Here is a 20,321-nt window from a genome sequence, read left to right as displayed (position 1 = left end):
AAAACTAAAAACTAAAAACTAAAAACTAAAAACTAAAAACTAAAAACTAAAAACAAAAAACTAAAAACTAAAAACTAAAAACTAAAAACTAAAAACTAAAAACTAAAAACTAAAAACTAAAAACTAAAAACTAAAAACTAAAAACTAAAAACTAAAAACTAAAAACTAAAAACTAAAAACTAAAATCTAAAAACTAAAAACTAAAAACTAAAAACTAAAAACTAAAACCTAAAAACTAAAAACTAAAAACTAAAAACTAAAAACTAAAAACTAAAAACTAAAAACTAAAAACTAAAAACTAAAAACTAAAAACTAAAAACTAAAAACTAAAAACTAAAAACTGAAAACTAAAAACTAAAAACTAAAAACTAAAAACTAAAAACTAAAAACTAAAAACTAAAAACTAAAAACTAAAAACTAAAAACTAAAAACTAAAAACTAAAAACTAAAAACTAAAAACTAAAAACTAAAATCTAAAAACTAAAAACTAAAAACTAAAAACTAAAAACTAAAAACTAAAAACTAAAAACTAAAAACTAAAAACTAAAAACTAAAAACTAAAAACTAAAAACTAAAAACTAAAAACTAAAAACTTAAAACTAAAAACTAAAAACTAAAAACTAAAAACTAAAAACTAAAAACTAAAAACTGAAAACTAAAAACTGAAAACTAAAAACTAAAAACTAAAAACTAAAAACTAAAAACTAAAAACTAAAAACTAAAAACTAAAAACTAAAAACTAAAAACTAAAAACTAAAAACTAAAAACTAAAAACTAAAAACTAAAAACTAAAAACTAAAAACTAAAAACTAAAAACTAAAAACTAAAAACTAAAAACTAAAAACTAAAAACTAAAAACTAAAAACTAAAAACTAAAAAATAAAAACTAAAAACTAAAAACTAAAAACTAAAAACTAAAAACTAAAAACTAAAAACTAAAAACTAAAAACTAAAAACTAAAAACTAAAAACTAAAAACTAAAAACTAAAAACTAAAAACTAAAAACTAAAAACTAAAAACTAAAAATTTAAAGTTTTTGTCATCCCCCCAAAAAGTTGGCCCAAAAATCAGGGAAAAAAAAACTTCAAAATTTCAATGGAAATTTAAGTGCAATCAGCTGAAATCAATTTAAAATGCATTACCCTGCATTTAGAATTATTTTTAGCATGTTTGGGTTGCTTTAAAAATCATTTGATTTTTTGAAATTTTCGATGTTTAGCACGGCAAAGTTTTTTTTCGCTAAAATTTTTGTTTCCGTCAAATCTTAACTTTTTTTTAAAGCTAATGATTACAAATCAACTGAACCAGTGTAAAATGCATTTTAAGACACTTTTTGAATTCAAATGTTGAGATTATGGCTTGTTATTTAAATGTTTATATTATATTTTTTATTTGTTTACCGTTGTTTACCGTACGTTTCCGAGTTATGATTTTTTGAAAATAAAAACTGAGTTTTTCAACGCGCCAAAAAAAACAACTTTTTTCACTAAAACTGCGATAACTTTAAAATTTCAGCGATGACCTGTACATGTTTAGGTATCAAAAGTTGAGTCTTTCAATTACGAAAATTTAGCTTTAGTGAAAAAAGTTGTTTTTTTTCTGGTTTTCGTCATTTTTCTGTTTTTGCGTGTGGCGCGTCGAAAAACTCAGTTCCTATTTAAAAAAAATCATATCTCAGAAACGCACAATTCGACATCGTCAATTTTTTGATATGTTATGTAAAATTTTCTGTTCTGAGGAATCCGATAAAAATATTTTCAGCCATAGGCTCTTTGGTCCAGACACGGTCAAAACGTCATTTTAAGTTTTCATTCGACTTTTTCAAATGTTCAGCTAAAAGCTAAAAAAAATAAAAGCTATTTTTACTATTTTTATCAAATAGCCAAACAAATCACCTTTCTTTTGCCTCTAAGACAGCTAAAATCGGATGAAATGGCGTGGAGATATGATTTTTTGAAAACAAGTGGTTTTTGCATTTTTCGAACCACCCTAGCACGAAGTAGGTTACCCTAATGGCCAAACAAAAAAATACGTTTCTAATTATGTTGGTCCAGGAACCCCCGAAAAAAGTTGAGCCCGTTCGGAGAACTTTTTTTTCGGTTTAGGCTCTATTCAAATGGAATTGCTGTATACATATATCCGAATGTTAGGGGAAATATACCCATTTTAAGCCTAATAAGCGGTCGTGTTTGTATGATGCTGGATAATCTGGATTGTTCCTTGAAATTTTCTAAAACCAAGTACACCAACGAGTATAGCAACTTGTTGTGAACATTTCTGTTTATTTTCACTTTATTAAAAGTTATGCTATTCCTTTTACAAGCATTTAAAAAAAAAAATCCCAAATGCATTCTAATCAGTCAAGTTCATTGGGCCACGCCCATTTTCCTATTTTCAGCTTAGTTCTTTTTTTCTTCCAGCGCTCTTTTGGGCCTGCTTAGTGCTGCCAAAATTGATGAAATTTTAAGCGAACACTCACGAAAAGTAGCGTTTATAGATAAATTTTCCTGGCTCTGGCTCACTCCAACAGGCGCCGTGGTGGTGTTGGTGGCCACCCTTTGTTCTTTATTTGCCTTCGCTTCTCGCTTGGGTTTCTTCAGCCTTCGATTGGAATGGGTTCAAACGTCAAAAGACTTGCCCCGTTTGTTTTTTTTATGGGGCTTGCTAATTATTTACATGTTTCGGGATTATTTTTCAGGTGAGTGACTAACTAATGTGCAAAAGAACATGTTGCCGGTAGTTGGAAGCAATTTTATATCTTAAGCGCTTTGAAATCGTTAGCGCAAGTGAAAAGATATTGATGGCGACTTTCGTTAAGCAGTTAAGCTCTAATCTTGCGTGTGGATGTGTGTGCCTACAAAATGATGAGAAATGGTCTCGCAAAATAGAAATTATGATCAAAAATGCATTAAATTTGATCTTTTTGGCCAGTAAATGGCATAAATTTGCGTGCTTGCTTGAGGCGGTGCTGTTGCTGGTAAGTTTATAGCCTAAATAGTATTTTTGGAGCTTTAATCGAGCATCAAACTCTTCATATGACGAATATAGGTGTTTGATTAGAAAGGGTATATTTCCCCTAAGTGGCATGAAATAGACTAAAATTCCACCTTTTAAAAGAGTCTAAAGGCTTGAAGATCTTGCAATCCTGTCTCAAGTTATGACCACTCAAGTGGTATTTATGTGCTTTTGGAAGTCAATTTGGATGAAAATGGTGTCCCGATCAATCATGCAACACATCCTTGGATTGGTAATTGAAATACTTTTTTGAAGAGTCATGACCGAGCCACGCAGCTTGCTCGTTACATTATATCAATAATTGTCACAAAACATTTTATTCTTGAGCAATTCTCTACGAAATCGGTCTTTTTTTAGAATTTTAATTTTTGTATTTTTTAATCCGCCTGAAACTTTTTTGGTGCCTTCGGTATGCCCAAAGAAGCCATTTTGCATCATTACTTTGTCCATATAATTTTCCATACAAATTTGGCAGCTGTCCATACAAAAATGATATGTGAAAATTCAAAAATCTGTATCTTTTGAAGGAATTTTTTGATCGATTTGGTGTCTTCGGCAAAGTTGTAGGTATGGATACGGACTACACTGGAAAAAAAAAATACACGGTAAAAAAAATTTGGTGATTTTTTTATTTAACTTTTTATCACTAAAACTTGATTTACAAAAAATCACTATTTTAATTTTTTTTTATTTTTTGATATATTTTAGAGGACATAAAATGCCAACTTTTCAGAAATTTCCAGGTTGTGCAAAAAATCTTTGACCGAGTTATGAATTTTTTAAACAATACAAATTTTTCAAAAAATCGAAATTTTGGTCGCAAAAATTTTTTAACTTCATTTTTCGATGTTTTAAATTGAATTTGCAATCAAAAAGTACTTCAGTGAAATTTTGATAAAGTGCATCGTTTTCAAGTTATAGCCATTTTTATGTAACTTTTTTCAAAATAGTCGCAGTTTTTCATTTTTTTAAATTAGTGCACATGTTTGCCCACTTTTGAAAAAAATATTTTTGAAAAGCTGAGAAAATTCTCTATGTTTTGCTTCTTCGGACTTTGTTGATACGACCTTTAGTTGCTGAGATATTGCAATGCAAAGGTTTAAAAACAGGAAAAATGATGTTTTCTAAGTCTCACCCAAACAGCCCACCATTTTTCAATGTCGATATCTCAGCAACTAATGGTCCGATTTTCAATGTTAAAATATGAAACATTCGTGAAATTTTCCGATCTTTTCGAAAACAATATTTTCAAAATTTTCAAATCAAGACTAACATTTCAAAAAGGCCAAACATTCAATATTACGCCCTTTGCATTGCAATATCTCAGCAACTAAAGGTCGTATCAACAAAGTCCAAAGAAGCAAAATATAGAGAATTTTCTCAGCTTTTAAAAAATATTTTTTTCCAAAAGTGGGCAAACATCTGCACTAATTTAAAAAAATGAAAAACGGCGACTATTTTGAAAAAAGTTACATAAAAATGGCTATAACTTGAAAACGATGCACTTTATCAAAATTTCACTAAAGTACTTTTTGATTGCAAATTCAATTTTACATCGAAAAATGAAGTTAAAAAATTTTTGCGACCAAAATTTCGATTTTTTGAAAAAATCAGTATTGTTTAAAAAGTTGGCATTTTATGTCCTCTAAAACAGCGGTTCTCAACCTGGGGTACATGTACCCCTAGGGGTACCACGAGCACTCTAAGGGGGTACCGGGAGACAAACCCCGTAATGGTGGACATTTAAACATAATATTTGAGAGAAAAAAAATTACAAACAGATTTGAAGCAAAAAAATAATACCATATTTAAAGTGCAGTGAATTACGGGCGAATTGTTTTTGACCAATCAGAAAATGTTCAAAACATATTGAGTGATAAAAAAATAATTTGCACATGTTAAGAAATTTTAAAAAATTGAAATAAAGTGTACGGTTTTAGAATATTTTTTCTACAAATATTCGTTTCAAATTTGTGAATTGTGCCTGCTGCCACTGGGTGACTCACCACACATAACCTTCGGACGTCTAGAAATGAGCAGAAACTTGCAACAGAGACCACAAAAGACCCGGGGGTCGTTAAAGTGGATTGCTTTGCTTTTTTTGCCAGCTGCCATTTATTTAAAACATACAAAATGTTGAAAAAAAATATGTTTCATATTTTGAATATTGTAAATTCGACCTTTCTTTGCTCAAATATTACACAGCAAAAAATCCGATGGTAAAATCGCATGCAAAAGCATGCACATCACCTTTGTCAAAATAAACACATAATACTACACACTGCATGTACAATATTTGCAAACACAAAAAATTAGTTGCAACCGCCGAGATTCAAACCCAACACCAATAGTAAGGACTGGCGCCTTAGCCCACTTGGCCATCAGACCGATGAAAAGCTAAAGGATAAACGCATATATATGCTTGACAATTCGGTCAAGTAGGTTTCCCATACTGATGGGCTACATATTTCAGGGTGTAAAATTAGGGGAGAGTGGGGAGACTTGATCCCCGGGGAGATTTGATCCCAAGCCTGTATCTCGTCAGCATGTGGGTAAAACAATTAGCTTTGTTCTAGAAAGTTGTGCGAAATTGACTAAAACTCATTGTAGAATACAAAGAAAAAAAATAAAAAATGTTTAAATTGAGTTACACACATTTTTCGAAGAAGTGCTGCAAAAAACTTCCAAGGGATCTTTTTTCTTTGTTTTGATAAGTATAGAAAACACTCAAAAATTATTCAAAAAAATATTTTTTATACATGAATTGTTTGATAAACATATCAACTCCAAAACCCTTACGCATTTGACGTTAAATTTAACGTCATACTATTTTTACAATCAATTGTTTAAAAAAGTGCGTTTAGGGAGACTTGATCCCTGCATTTTTACAGTCACTGGAATCAGCCTCAAAATTAAATAATTTGGGTGGGTTTTCGTACATAGTTTCCTTTAGTATAGTTGTACATAACTAACTGCAGTTTGAACCATTTTTCAAAAGTTTTGTAAACAAAATTTACCAGCTTTTGTAAACATGCTCAATTTCGGTCTAAAAAAGAAAATTTTAAGTTTTTAAATATTTTACACGCTAAACTTGTTATATTTTGAACACAAACGTACAGGTTTAATTTGAAATTGCTGTATCTTATAGAAAATTAAAAGTTTGGATAAATAAGGAAAATTTTGCTTAAGATTTCTTCAAATTGTTGAAAGGGGGATCAAATTACCCCCAACATTTTGAAAAGGCCGGTTTAAAATATTTTTTTAAAACGCTTGGCATTATTCGAAGAGTTTATCTGATGAAATACCCTTATCAGCCAAACATAGTTGAATGTTTAAGCTTTCAATTCATGCAAAAAGATCATAGTTATGTAAGAAATTGACAGAGTTATGTGCGATACAAAAAAAGGGGATCAAGTCTCCCCACTCTCCCCTACATAAAATTGCATAAAATAATGCAACATTTATTTTACCGCCCTGATACATGCAGCTGGATTTCTACTTTTTTAGCTCTATAGTTTTGCATAAAATTAAAACTAGGATTTTTTTGTGATTGTTATATCTTGGAAATTATGGATCTCATTTCAAATGGTACGAAAACAACAACACAGTGAATACAGTTCTAAATTTAAAGATCAAGGCTTTTCCTTCAAATTGTCACACAAAATACACTCTTCTTATATTTTTTCGTGACCTGTACTCAGCAACAAAAGAATGGATAAAAAAATGTTCAAAAAAAAGCAGTAAAGAATTTTCTCAACCATTCGATTTTTAGAGATGAAATATAATATAATAATAATTAAAAAAAAAGTACTATTAAATTAAATAGCATTTTTTAATCTGAAATCAAAACAGATTTTGATAATCTTTTAAATGTACAGTGAGTCAAATATTTGTCCGTACCCTCCCCGTACGGAAACTTTTTGTGATGTAAAAGTACATAAAATTCGACTAAAGTACCAAGTTTTATACATCAATCGACGCGGCAGAATGTCCTCTTTAAGATCCTGTCAATGGATTTGAAAAAAAAACTTATTCTGGAAAACTACAAAAATAGTTAGAAATGTTGTTTCTGTGTCAAATACAAGTACCTCTATCCAGTTTTTGACAACTATGAACTTCTGATATCTTTGTTTAGTAAGTTTATATTAAAAATTGGTTAAAATTTAAATTTTAAGTTAAACTCATCAAACATTAGTTTATAAACAACTATTTTTATAAAATGTTGATTTCATCTTTTTTACTGACATTTTTCGACCAAAAATACTGTTTCGGAACAAATACGTTAAACAATCCGGATTGTACCGGAACCGGTTTAACCCCCAAAGGAAAATTTTATGGTGGTCAGATAAAGGACAAAAAAAAACACCTCTTGCAATTTGAAGCATCCAAATTCGTCCACTACAGCCCGATTACGAATCCCTAGTATGAAATTTGAAATTTTCACTTTTCGTGCTTAGAATTTGCTTAGAATTTCTATACCGTCCTGGGTCAAAATGTTTTGCCTAGGGAATTAAAAGAAAAAAGATACAATAGCATTGATTTTTTTTATAATGACTTGAAAAAAGTAGGGGAGAGTGGGGAGACTTGATCCCCGGGGACACTTGATCCCAAGCCTGTATCTCGTCAGCATGTGGGTAAAACAATTAGCTGTGTTCTAGAAAGTTGTGCGAAATTAACTAAAACTCATTGTAGAAAACAAAGATAAAAATTAAAAAATGTTCAGATTGAGTTACACACATTTTTCTAAAACGAGCTGCAAAAAACTTCCAAGAGATCTTTTTTTCTTTGTTTTGATATGTATAGAAAACACTCAAAAATTATTAAAACAAAATATTTTTTATACATGAATTGTTTGATAAACATATCAACTCCAAAACCCTAACGCATTTGATGTTAAATTTATCGTCATACTATTTTTACAATCAATTGTTTAAAAAAGTGCGTTTAGGGAGACTTGATCCCTGCATTTTTACAGTCACTGGAATCAGCCTCAAGATTAATTAATTGGGCTGAGTTTTCATACATAGTTTCCTTTAGTATAGTTGTACATAACTTACTGCAGTTAGAACCTTTTTTCAAAAGTTTTGTAAACAAAAATTTCCAGCTTTTGTAAACATGCTTAATTTTGGTCTAAAAAATAATATTTTAAGTTTTTAAATATTTTACATACTAAACTTGTTATATTTTGAACACAAACGTACAGGTTTTATGTGAAATTGCTGTAACTTATAGAAAATTAAAAGTTTGGATGAATAAGAAACATTTTGCTTAACATTTCTTCATAATGTTGAAAGGGGGATCAAGTTACCCCTAACATTTTTAAAATGCCGGTTTAAAATATTTTTTTAAAACGCTTGGCATGATTCGAAGAGTTCATCTGATGAAATACCCTTATTAGCAAAACATAGATGAATGTTTAAGCTTTCAATTCATGCAAAAAGTTTATAGTTTTGTGAGAAATTGACAGAGTTATGTGCGATTCAAAAAAAGGGGATCAAGTCTCCCCACTCTCCCCTACTATTGAATTAAATTGCATTTTTAAATCTGAATTTTTAAACAGATTTTAAAAATCTTTTAAATGTATAATTTGGGCAGTTTCAAAAATATCTCTTTTACTCATGTATTTATGGTTTGTATTATGTGTTTACAAAAAGAAGTAGGTTTTTGGTGCCACTGCTTTGGTGGCTTTTCCTGCCTAAAAAAAAGTAAATAAATTCAATTCAAAAACAATTCGTCCGTCATCAAAAATTTAAATTTTAACTCCCGAATAAAAAAATCATGTATTTATGTTTTGTATTATGTGTATACAAAAAGAAGTAGGTTTTTGGAGCCACTGCTTTGGTGGCTTTTCCTGCCTTAAAAAAAGTGAATAAATTCAATTCAATTCAAAAACAATTCGTCCGTCATCATACATTTTAACTCCCGAATTAAAAATTCAAAAAAATATATGTATATATGAAATGTCAATGAATATTTAATTTTCAAAATTGGAATGTAAAAAAACTCATGCAAACGAAAAATTTTATGTATGAACACGAGGGGTACCTGCAGCTCAAGTAACAGAAAAGGGGTACTTAGCCAAGAAAAGGTTGAGAACCGCTGCTCTAAAATATACCAAAAAAAAAAAAAAAAGTGTTTTTTTGTAAATCAAGTTTTAGTGATAAAAAATTAAATAAAAAAATCACCAATTTTTTTTTACCATATATTATTTTTTTCCAGTGTAGTCCGTATCCATACCTACAACTTTGCCGAAGACACCAAATCGATCAAAAAATTCCTTCAAAAGATACAGATTTTTGAATTTTCATACATCATTTTTGTATGGACAGCTGCCAAATTTGTATGGAAAATTATATGGACAAACTAATGATGCAAAATGGCTTCTTTGGGCATACCGAAGGCACCAAAAAAGTTTCAGCCGGATTAAAAAATACAAAAAAAAATCGAATGACCGAAATCTGAGAGAACTGGTCCTATACAGCAATTCCCCACGAAAACAGCATGATTCGAAAAAAAAGTTTTCCGATCGAGCTCAAACTTTTTCTGGGGGTTCCTTGGCAGAAATAATTAGACATTTTTTTTGTTTGGCCATTAGGGTGACCTACGCCGTGTTAGGGTGGTCCAATAAATTGCAATTTTCTTCGATTTTCGCAAAAACCACATTTAAAAAAATTAATAACTCCGCACCATTTCAACCGATTTTAGTTGTCTTGGACGCAAACGAAAGGATATTAGATTGTCTTTAAAGGAAAAACAGTTAGAATTTTCATATTTCTAGCTTAACATCTATATGAAAAGGTCGAATGAAAACATAAAATGCTGTTTTGAAGGTCTCGGTACCAAAGAGCCTATGTCTGGAAATATTTTTATCAGATTCCTTGGAAAGTTTTACATATCATACCAAAAAATGGTGATTTTTTTTTTTTGAAAATAAAAACTGGGATTTTCGGCGCGCCACGTGCAAAAAAGGGAAAAGTACGAAAACGAAAAAAAAGGGGAAAAGTAAATCCGATGGTAAAATCGCATGCAAAAGCATGCACATCACCTTTGTGAGCAAAAGCATGTAATATTGTATGAGAAAACGTGTACACAAAAAGCATGTACAAAAGAAAAATAAATAAATATTGCACACCCCAAAATTAACATCAATCTGGTGAGAGTCATATCCAGATAACCAAGTCCGCGCCCCAACCGTCTCGGCTATCTCACCGTCTTGTAAATGTTGTGTTCAACGCCGATGTACCAGTAGGTTTCCCGTACGTCGTAAGCTGAATGAACTGTATACGATGTATGGGGAACGTACAGCTACATCGGTGTTGATCCAGCTGATTTCAAAGCGTCGAGATAGCCCAGATGGTTGGGGCGCGGACTTGCTTATCTGGATATGACTCTCACCAGATTGAAGTTATTTTTGGGGTGTGCAATATTTATTTATTTTTCTTTTGTACATGCTTTTTGTGTACACGTTTTCTCATACAATATTACATGCTTTTGCTCGCAAAGGTGATGTGCATGCTTTTGCATGCGATATTAAACAGAATGTATATCACAAACATTTTATTCGTTCAATAAGCTTCATATAACAGAATCCACATACAGTTTACGTCTGACAGCCGGAGACAGCGGTTGTTTTTTCTGCTGTTTTCGTGGCGCGGCACAGTGCTTACGGATGGAGGTGGAAGAATCCTCCGACGGGGACGAGTTTCGTTCCGTAAATGGAACGGGGAAGCGGAGGAAGACCAGCAACGGAGCCGTTGTCGGGGATGGCTCAGAGGAGAATCTTCTCAACAACAACAAGTTCAGCCCGCTGGCGGGGAACAACAACAATAACAATGGTATCCCAGCCGGGAAAGGAAGCGTCCCACCGGTTCCCGTGGCCAAGAAACCACCACCTCTGGTGGTAAAGAATACGAGCTACGCCAAGCTGAGGACTGTAATGTCGCCGTGCACAACCAAGCCAAGTTACAAGCTAACTCCGTTTGGGATCAAATTGCTGTGTTCCTCCGAGGAGCGTTTTGAGACCGCGCGGGCCCACTTGATTGCGAACAAAGTGGAGTTCTACACCCACGAGAAACGAAGCGAGCGGAAACTCCGCGTCGTCGTCCGAGGACTTCCGCCGGCTTCACCTGAATTCGTCAAGAAGAACCTCAAGGAATCGCAAAACCTGGATGCTGTGGAGGTGCACGCCATCAAGAGAAAGGGAGAGTCCGCCTCGTCAGAGGAAACCCCGTACATTGTTACGTTCCCCAAGGGGTACACCAGCCTCAAGCAGCTGAGTGAAATCAAGCGCTTGAGAAGATTTCACATCCGGTGGGAGGCCTACCGGAACAAGCGACCGAACGTGACCCAGTGCAGGAACTGCTTGCAGCTGGGTCATGGAACCAGGAACTGTCACCTCAAGGGGAGGTGCAACAACTGTGGGGGTCCCCACAAGACGGACGAGTGCGAAGTCCAGGAAGCCCAGCCAAAGCGGTGTGCCAACTGCTCTGGAGCCCACGAAGCTACGGACCGCAGCTGCCCCAAGCGTGCGGATTTCATCCAGCGGCGCCAGCAGGCGTCGAAACCAAAACCGCCGGCAAGGAAGGCGGAGAAGCAGAATCCAGCAGTTCCGGCGTTCACGCCGGCGGAGTTCCCTCCGCTGCCGGGCGCAGTTCCGGACGGAAAATTGAAGGATCGCCCTCGACCCGCAGGAAGCAGCCAAGGTGGCCCCCGAGACGGTGAGGCCACGGAGAAGGAAGCCGGGGAGATACTCTACAGTTCGGCTGAGCTGTGGGGGATTTTCTCCGAGTACATCGGCAGGTTCAAGACCTGCAAGACCCGCTTGGACCAAGTAACCCTCGTCAGTTACATGATCTCCAAGTATGGAATTTAAGGAGTTTTGTTTTGTTATTTTATATTGTTTAACTGATCCTCGGTCCCAACCTGGTCACAGAACCTAAAAGGACCTAATAAAAATAAGTTAAGAGAAAAAAAAAAAAAACAGAATCCACATAATCATTCTAATGAATAATAACATCTCTTTCTCTCTTCCCAGGGCTTCTGCATCCTGTTCAGCTTCGTGATAAAGGCTGAGGTGAAGCACGAGTCGGAGTCAACCAGTAGCAAATCTAGTACCAAAAATAGTTTAGAAGATAACTGTTGTTCGGGATCAATAAATAGTCCGTTAAGTTGTAAGCACCCTTCCGTCGTCCCTCCCCTACTATTTTAAATGGAGCATAACAAACTGCAATGTCTCTATTTCTCTCACACAGTTTATACAACCCAAGATCTAGATAAGGATAATGAATGTCTGCCCTCGGCCGGTGGTGGCGCTGGGAAAACAACGAAAATTCCGCTGACAATACTGCCCTCACCCCAGCAGCAGCAGCAACAACAGGTGACCTCGCACATCACCACAATCGAACCGTGTCTGCACAGCATGGAGACATACATGGGCGGGGGTGGCAGCGTCGGTGGTGGAATATGCAACATTGTGTCCCACGAGGGTCCTCCGGCGGTGGTCAGTGCCTCGGGGCCGGGACTGTGCAACTTCAACGCGAAAACACGCTGCTATGAACTCCAACAGCAGCAGCAACAGCAAGGACATCCGTCAGTGCCAGTGTCCTCGTCCTCGGTGGAGAATCCTAGTATTATATCAACGACAGCAGTGCCTCCTTCATCCGGCGCCTCGGCGGCTGGGTTGGGCCCAGGTGGTCAATACGATTGGGCCCAGCAGCAGCAGCAGATTCAGCAGATGAGTTGTACCTCCGGTGGACTACGGGACGCCTACGGCGGCCATCAGATGTACCTGGTCCAGCAGCAGCAGCTTCAACCGCTGTTGCAGCCCGAAACGAACGAGTTTGTCGGTGTCAGCGGGCTGGACATCCTGAAAGGTGTCGGGCAGGGTAAGTTTGCTGGAAAATAGGTGGGGGAAAACATTTTCTGGTGAATATTTATGAACTTCATTAAATCACCGTGCGGGGTCGAAGCAGGGACAAAAGGGGGCTCGTTTAATTGGATGCGTTTCGTCCATGAAATAGTACACTGAAGTTCTATAAAAACAGGGACTTTTTTACAGAACAAAAGTTGATACGGAATTTCCCAAAAATATGGTACATGGTATCTTTTTTCTCTTCAGCAAAATTTAGACTGGTGATCACTAAGTGCACTAAAGCTTTTTTAATTTGATCTCGAAACAATTGCATCGTATCAAAAAGTTGTTAAAGACAAACTTGTAGGAAATTGGACGGGCTTTCTGAAAAAAATACACGGAAAGAAAAATCACTTTTTTGAGATTTTTCGATTTTTAAGTTTAAAGTAAAATTTTACATTGATGTTACGTTTTTTTTTTCGTTCAGAATTTTTGAGGAAAGATCCTCCTAAAAAAGCACAAAAAACATCTAATCTAATCTAATCTAACACAAACGCAGCCAGTCCGATGAAAGCATGCTGGAAAGTCTTGTGATTAGATAACGCCCCAAGCACTTTTCTTGTCAATATTAATAATTGCAATACATCCGAGAACACCCGAAAATGCATTACAAAAATTTAAGCGGCCAGCCCTACTACGTTGTGTTTACCGCAGAGAGGATTCTGTGAACGGAACACATTCCACAGAATCTACAGGGGAGGAGGGATGCGTGGACATACCGTACCAAACGCTCCTGTCCTAAAAAAGCACAAAAAACATGTACTAAAACTGTTTGAAAAGTTTAGACAACGTCAAAATTTTTAATAACCAATAGTGGGAATCGATTCTCCAGACAATCTTCTATATATATAAAAAATTTCGACGGTTTTGTTCGAACGCGAATCAGTTAAACACGGCACGTCGGATCGAGGCTTTTTGGCTTTTTGGTGCGTTAGGTTCGTGTAAGCCCAAGGAAGGTTTATATGCTAAAAAATTGCCACTTTGGCCACTCTGGGACCGATTCCGGAGCATCTGCAGATTGTATGGGAAAAGTTGCGTAAAATCAAATTTTGATCACAGGAGGCTGAATAAGTAAACAAGCTAAAAACGTCAAAAAACCAAAAAAGGCAGGACGAAGTTTGCCGGGAAAAGCTTGTTTCACATAAAAGTCTAAATATTGACCGTTGTTCTAAGTCCAATCCTTGTGTAGATACAGCGGTTTAAAAACAAAAATGTTGAAAAATCAAAGGTGTTCTGGCATTTCACAAAATATGATAGCAGTACGACTCTATGGATACTGATCAAAGGAGTCCTCCATCAATAATGCACAATATTTAAACCAACCATCGTTACAACTCCCCGCATTCGATCTTTTGTCCATTCGACCTTTGATAGGTATCGATAAGTACATAGTTCTTTGAAAATATAAAATAAACTATTTCTTGAGTTTTTTTTTAGTTTTTTTTTAACACTGGAACGCCTAACGCATGTCCAACTTACACGGACGCCCAAGCCTCCCAAAAAAGGTGGAACGGTAACTTCAACTCGCTGGTTCTCGGGCATTACTCAATCAATTGGGACGATTCTTGTTTCCAGTGATTTGTAAGAATGTCTAGATGATCCTAAAATTTTGCAGAACTTGATTTGAACAAATCTGTAATTTCTGCGACCAAAAACATCGTTCCACCTTTTTTAAAAAGACTGCCTCCGCGGAATTTTTGGCGAATTTTTTTTACACGCAAAAAAAAAGTTGGAACGATGTTTTTGATCGCAAAAATTACAGATTTGATCAAATTAAGTTCTGCAAAGTTCTAGAATCATCTAGACATCCTAACAAATCACTGGAAAGAAGAATCATCTTGATTGGTTGAGTTATGCCCGAGAACCAGCGAGTTGAAGTTACCGTTCCAACTTTTTTGGAGCCTTGGGCGTTGGAATGTTAAAAAAGATCTTATAAACATATGAAACACAATAGTTTATAGAACCTTTTCTAAAAAACAACTCTGGATTTGTTTTTGCTTTCCTCTCCTTACTGAGGAAAGTCTATAAAATCACTCGAAAAATGAACTTAATCATTTAACCTCGTAGACCCACCTTCACGTATACATATCGACTCAGAATCATGTTCTGAGCAAATGTCTGTGTGGATGTGTGTAGGTGGGTGGACAAAAAAATTGTCACTCGATTATCTCCGGACTGGATGAACGGATTTTGACCGTATTAGTCTCATTCGATCCGTCTTGGGGTCCCATAGGTCTCTATTTGAAATCAGCAAGTTTAGTTAAGTACTTCAAAAGTAATGCTAAAAAAACGATTTTGGCGTATGTCCGGAAGATTGTAAAAAGGGTGGTTTTTGCAAGAAACCTATCATGTTATACATTTTCAGAAAGGTATTAAAAAGACCTTTCCAATGAGCCCAAAAAATTGAAGATCTGACAACCCTATCAAAAGTTATTAGCACTTAAGTGTTATTTATACACTTTTTGGAGGCCGGATCTCAGATATTTCAATAAAAATGATGTCCGGGTTCATCATGCGACCTGTCGTTAGTTAGATAATCGAAAGACCTTTCAAATGAGCCTAAAACATCGAGGATCTGACAACCCTATCTAAAGTTATTAGCACTTAAGTGTTATTTATACACTTTTTGGAGGCCGGATTTCAGATATTGTGATAGAAATATTGTCTGAATCTTCCATGCGAACTATTGTTGAAAAGTTTTTTATCAGACCTTGCCGATGAGCCAGAAATATTGAAGGTCTGCGAACCCTATCAAAAGAAATGAGCAATAAAGTTGATTTGTTAAACATGTTAAGGGATTCCCCCTTGCTATTTTTACTGAATGTATTGACTTTATGAATGTGAGGAAGGCACCAACCACCTAAAGGTGGATTAAGTAACGTTTTTTAATGTTATACATAATTAGGGTTAGTGAATTTTCACCGGGAAACCGTGGTGTTGGGGTAAGCGTGATTGTCTCTCACCCAGTCGGCCTGGGTTCGATCCCAGACGGTCCCGGTGGCATTTTTCGAGACGAGATTTGTCTGATCACGCCTTCCGTCGGACGGGAAGTAAATGTTGGCCCCGCACTAACCTAAAGGTTAGGTCGTTAGCTCAGTCCAGGTGAAGGAGTCGTCTCCCTGGGTCCTGCCTCGGTGGAGTCGCTGGTAGGCAGTTGGACTATCAATTCAAAGGTCGTCAGTTCGAATCCCGGGGTGGATGGAAGCTAAGGTGTAAAAAGAGGTTTGCAATTGCCTCAACAATCAAGCCTTCGGACACCTAGTTTCGAGTAGGAATCTCGCAATCGAGAACGCCAAGGCAATGCTGTAGAGCGAATAATTTGATTTTGATTTGATTTTTTGAATTTTCACGATTTCACGGACAGCGTGAAATTCGTGAAATTTGAAAATTCCCGTAAGATTCCGTAAAATTTATCAATTTTCTCAAATCATTGCTTAGAAATAACAACATAATAAATATTTCATCAATGAAGACTTTTTAAGTAAATTTTATTAGTTTTCAAATATCTTCAAAGTTTAATTTCTCTACAACTAAGCATTTTCAGCCTGGTTCAACCTGCATTAGTTTATGTAAAATATTAACTTAATACCATTCAAATTTCATCAAATATGGTCGATCCAGTTACGAGTAATGTAGAAAAACGTGAAAAATCTCGATTTTGTTCTAGGCCGGAAGGGGTTTACATAAATCAGTGAAAGTAAAAAATATATTCGCGGAATCGTCAAGGAAGATTTGATTTCAGTTACCAAAAAGTTTTTTTTACAATTTTTTTCTTTTGTACCAGAGTTTATTATAATTGACTACAAAAGTATTTATGATACGTTTTTGAAAGATTTATTATTAACATTCATATAAATAAAAGTAACATTCAATAGAAACAGTCATCTTTCCTTAAGTCAATGTACACCCAAAATTCCGAGTCGAGAGAATCGTTCCCTCAAAATTTATTGAGGGCTCAGCGCCAAAATCGAGAGAATAATGCTACCAACTCACACCACCATAACAAATGAGTTCATTCGTTAATTGAAACAATAAATCTCCAACAAGTGTCATACATTGACATCTGACCACTCCTTGTTCACCAAGCTGTGGTGGCCGAGGCAGTTAAGTCATTGAGTTAGTATGTCAAAGGTCTCTGGTTCGATTCCCGTAGTCGACACTTTTGGTTTTTTGTTTTGACGGATGAACTTTTTTTTGCAAATGAACCTCGATAGAATAATTCTCTCGCCAATCTCGAGCTGTGTTCTCTGTGTCCGTGAATGGTGCCACTATTCTCTCGACTCGAGGCCATTATTCTCTCGGACAAGCGCTGCCCAGTTTTGGGTGTATACCATTGACCGGAGTAGCAAGCAACAAGAATAGAATGAAAAACATGAATTCCATTAGAGTAGAGAAAAATATTTTGAAAATAGTTTGTAATTGGAATACTACATTACTAAATACTAAACTATTATTTATCAATTTTTCTAACTATTTTTTAAATATTTTCATTCGTTGTAATAACAATTTTAGATTTTAATTTTAAATGAAATTAGAAGATTCAAGCTTGGTTTATTCAAGACTAAATGATTAGTATTTTCGATCTATAAAATCACCTTTTAAGAACATTTCAGATTTTTGCTAAGTTCTGTTTATTTTTAAAGATTTTTGATTATTTTGGTGAATCTAGGGGTGGATCGTTCCCGTGGAAGTTAAAAAATACCACTCTTTTTGTTTTCTGTTCTAAGTTTGAATAAAAATTTAAAGAATTCGTTCCAGATTATATTATTTTTGCATCTTGATTTTTATTTTAGATTTTGAAAAGTGAGAATACGTTGCCCTGCATTTCAAAATAAATACAAAGCCCATCTACATAGCACGTGGATTTTTTTTTTAAATTAAAAAGAAAAAAATGTGTCACGTTCAAATTTTGTGAAGAATTTTTATTAGCTTATTGAAAAACAATATATAATGAATCAAAAAGCAGTTTCTGTTATTTTTACATAAGATTTTCACGGTTATTTTAACATTTTTTTCTTTCCGTGAAATTTTGTGTTTTGAAATTAGGGTCCCGTGAAATTGGCAATTTTCGAGCGTGAAAAATCACTATACCTATGCATAATACAACAATAATATTTCTATTTACCCCACAAAGAGTTAAGAGAGAACTCCTATTTAGGAATACCTAATACAGAAATCCAGAGTTTTTTTTTAAGGACCAATAAATTATTGTCTTTCATATGTTTAAAGGACCTAATGAAAAAAAACTCTACAAATACTCAAAGATTTTATTTTAAAAGAGAGCTTCAATAATAAATGTATTAGAAATTCATGATTACTTGGTACACTTTTGAAAAAAAAACAAAGAATTTAACTATTATTTAAAAAATACGTAGTTTTTCTGCAGTGAAAAAATATTTTAATAAACGAAGATTTGTGATTTCTTTTTTGTACTTTCAAAAAAATTGCTACAACTATCGATATCCATGATATACCCTTTACAAAACTTTACCATTTTTTAAGTTCAAAGTGTAAGTTTCTAATATATATTTTTTATTCTCCTAAAACATCCCAACGCTTCCAGACAGCATCATCGGCATCCGCAGCCAGGCGCTGGAAATTAGCGACCCCTCCGGTCTGGGTCCCAAAAAGATGGTCACCGTGCTAGATCCCGCTTCGGGTGCCCAGCTCGCCATTTCCTCACCCCCTTCGTCCCTGTGCACGGCCGCCGCCGTCCCGACCGTCGGCATCCTGGTAGTAACGAATGACCAAGTGCAGCAGCAGCAGCCCCCTCCAGCGCCAGTGATAACGATAACGGAGACGGGCGAGCCCATCGAAGGAATGCTGGACCGGATCTCGCACGATCTGGACTACCTGCTGAACCGTACCGCGGAGGTGCCTACCGTAGTCCCCATCCAGCTGAGGCCACCCGGCGGGGGTCCCAGTAGTAGCAGTAGTAATTGTAACGGTGCAGGACCATCAACGACAAATGACGGAAGTGGCGTGGGGATGTGTCCGTCGTCGTCGTCGCAAAAGTCACCCCTGCTGTCGTCCTGCCACAGCAGCAGTGTTCACGAAGTAATTATCGAAGAGTCTGAAGAAGTAGATAGCTAAACTGGTTCTCCCACGTGGTGGGAGGGGGAACGGGGGGTCGATCGGTAGAGCAGAGACACTGCCTTTCTGATAAGTCTCGCAACTAACTTACTCTCTACCTATCTAGAGAAGTAGTTACTCGAAATGTGTAGGAAAATTGTGGTTGTGTTGGTGTGCAAGTATGTACGATGGTGTGAATGTTTGGAAAATGGCATTTTCTTGGAATGGTAGTGATATCTATAACGCTTGTTGGCAAAGGACTGACTTGCACCGTTGTACACATCGAAGGGATTGCTGTTGATTGCACTTTTTGGTGCCTTAAAGAGCACAAATATTTGAAGGTAAGGCACATTTGTTTTGTGTCCGTTAATAAAAAGGCTGTATTTATGTGTTCTTATAATCAACCCAGTATTTGTAGGCCGGCTAAGAAATTATGGAAAAATACAACTCTTATCAACCGTTTTTTTTTATTTTGACAGGGTTTTTTTTAAATTCACATGAAACATTAGTCTTTTAATATCGACAAAATTAAATGGTTGTGTCCATGAGCGTTGTCCTTAACAAAGTGTTTTTGAATTTATTAAGCTGATTTTGAATGATTTGAAAAGATTTTGGGCATTGAATGATAAGGGAGCATTTTGCCTTCCTCACCATACTGAGGAAAGGCTATAAAATCACTCGAAAAATGAACTTCTTAATTAAACCTCCTAGACCTACCTTCATTTGTACATATCGACTCAGAATCACCAGCTGAGCAAATGTCTGTGTGTGGATTATCTCATCACTGGCTGAACCGATTTTGACCGTATTGGCCTCATTCGATTCGTCTTGGGGTTCCATAAGTCCCTATTGAAATTTATAAGATTTAGTAAAGCACATCAAAATTTATGCTTAAAAAACTGCTGCATATAAATTTCACAATTTGCAAAAAAGGGTGGGTTTTGCATGTAAACCTGCCATATTATATATTTTAGAAAGTTTCTGAAATGACCTTTCTTGTAGATTAAGAACTTTCAAGATCTGACTTACCTATCTAAAGTTACAAGCAGTTTAAAAGATGGTCTGATTTTTTTTTTTTTTTTTTTTTTTTTTTTTTTTTTTTTTTTTTTTTTTTTTTATTAAGCTGCTGGCCTCTTGTTGCCATAAGTTGGCCAAGTTTTGATTCTTATACAGCACTTTACAGATCGATAGCAGCATCATCAAAAAACTTCACGATGGCCCGCAAAACTACATCGTTTTGTGATTTCAACACAAGCTCCAAGTCCGGGATTTCCTTTTGGGACACAATCGCCCTCCACAGGGCACGTCGATCATCATCGTACAG

The 20,321-nt window shown here is 35.4% G+C and overlaps 1 protein-coding gene across 1 annotated transcript in view; it reads left to right on the top strand.

The window, feature by feature from the left end:
* Positions 1–19,265, top strand: part of LOC120418404 (uncharacterized) — a 326,864-nt gene extending 307,599 nt beyond the window's left edge. The window contains exons 19-21 of the mRNA XM_039580780.2: positions 12,050–12,185; positions 12,267–12,899; positions 18,489–19,265. Coding sequence (XP_039436714.1) covers positions 12,050–12,185; positions 12,267–12,899; positions 18,489–19,018 — 1,299 coding nt within the window. The 3' untranslated portion in view covers positions 19,019–19,265. The remainder of the gene's footprint in view (positions 1–12,049; positions 12,186–12,266; positions 12,900–18,488) is intronic.
* Positions 19,266–20,321: the final 1,056 nt, after the last annotated feature.

Source organism: Culex pipiens, chromosome 2 (assembly GCF_016801865.2).
Source record: "Culex pipiens pallens isolate TS chromosome 2, TS_CPP_V2, whole genome shotgun sequence".
Lineage (NCBI taxonomy): Eukaryota > Metazoa > Arthropoda > Insecta > Diptera > Culicidae > Culex > Culex pipiens.
The sequence above is the reverse complement of the archived record's forward strand: the minus strand, read 5'-3'. Positions and strand labels throughout refer to the sequence as shown.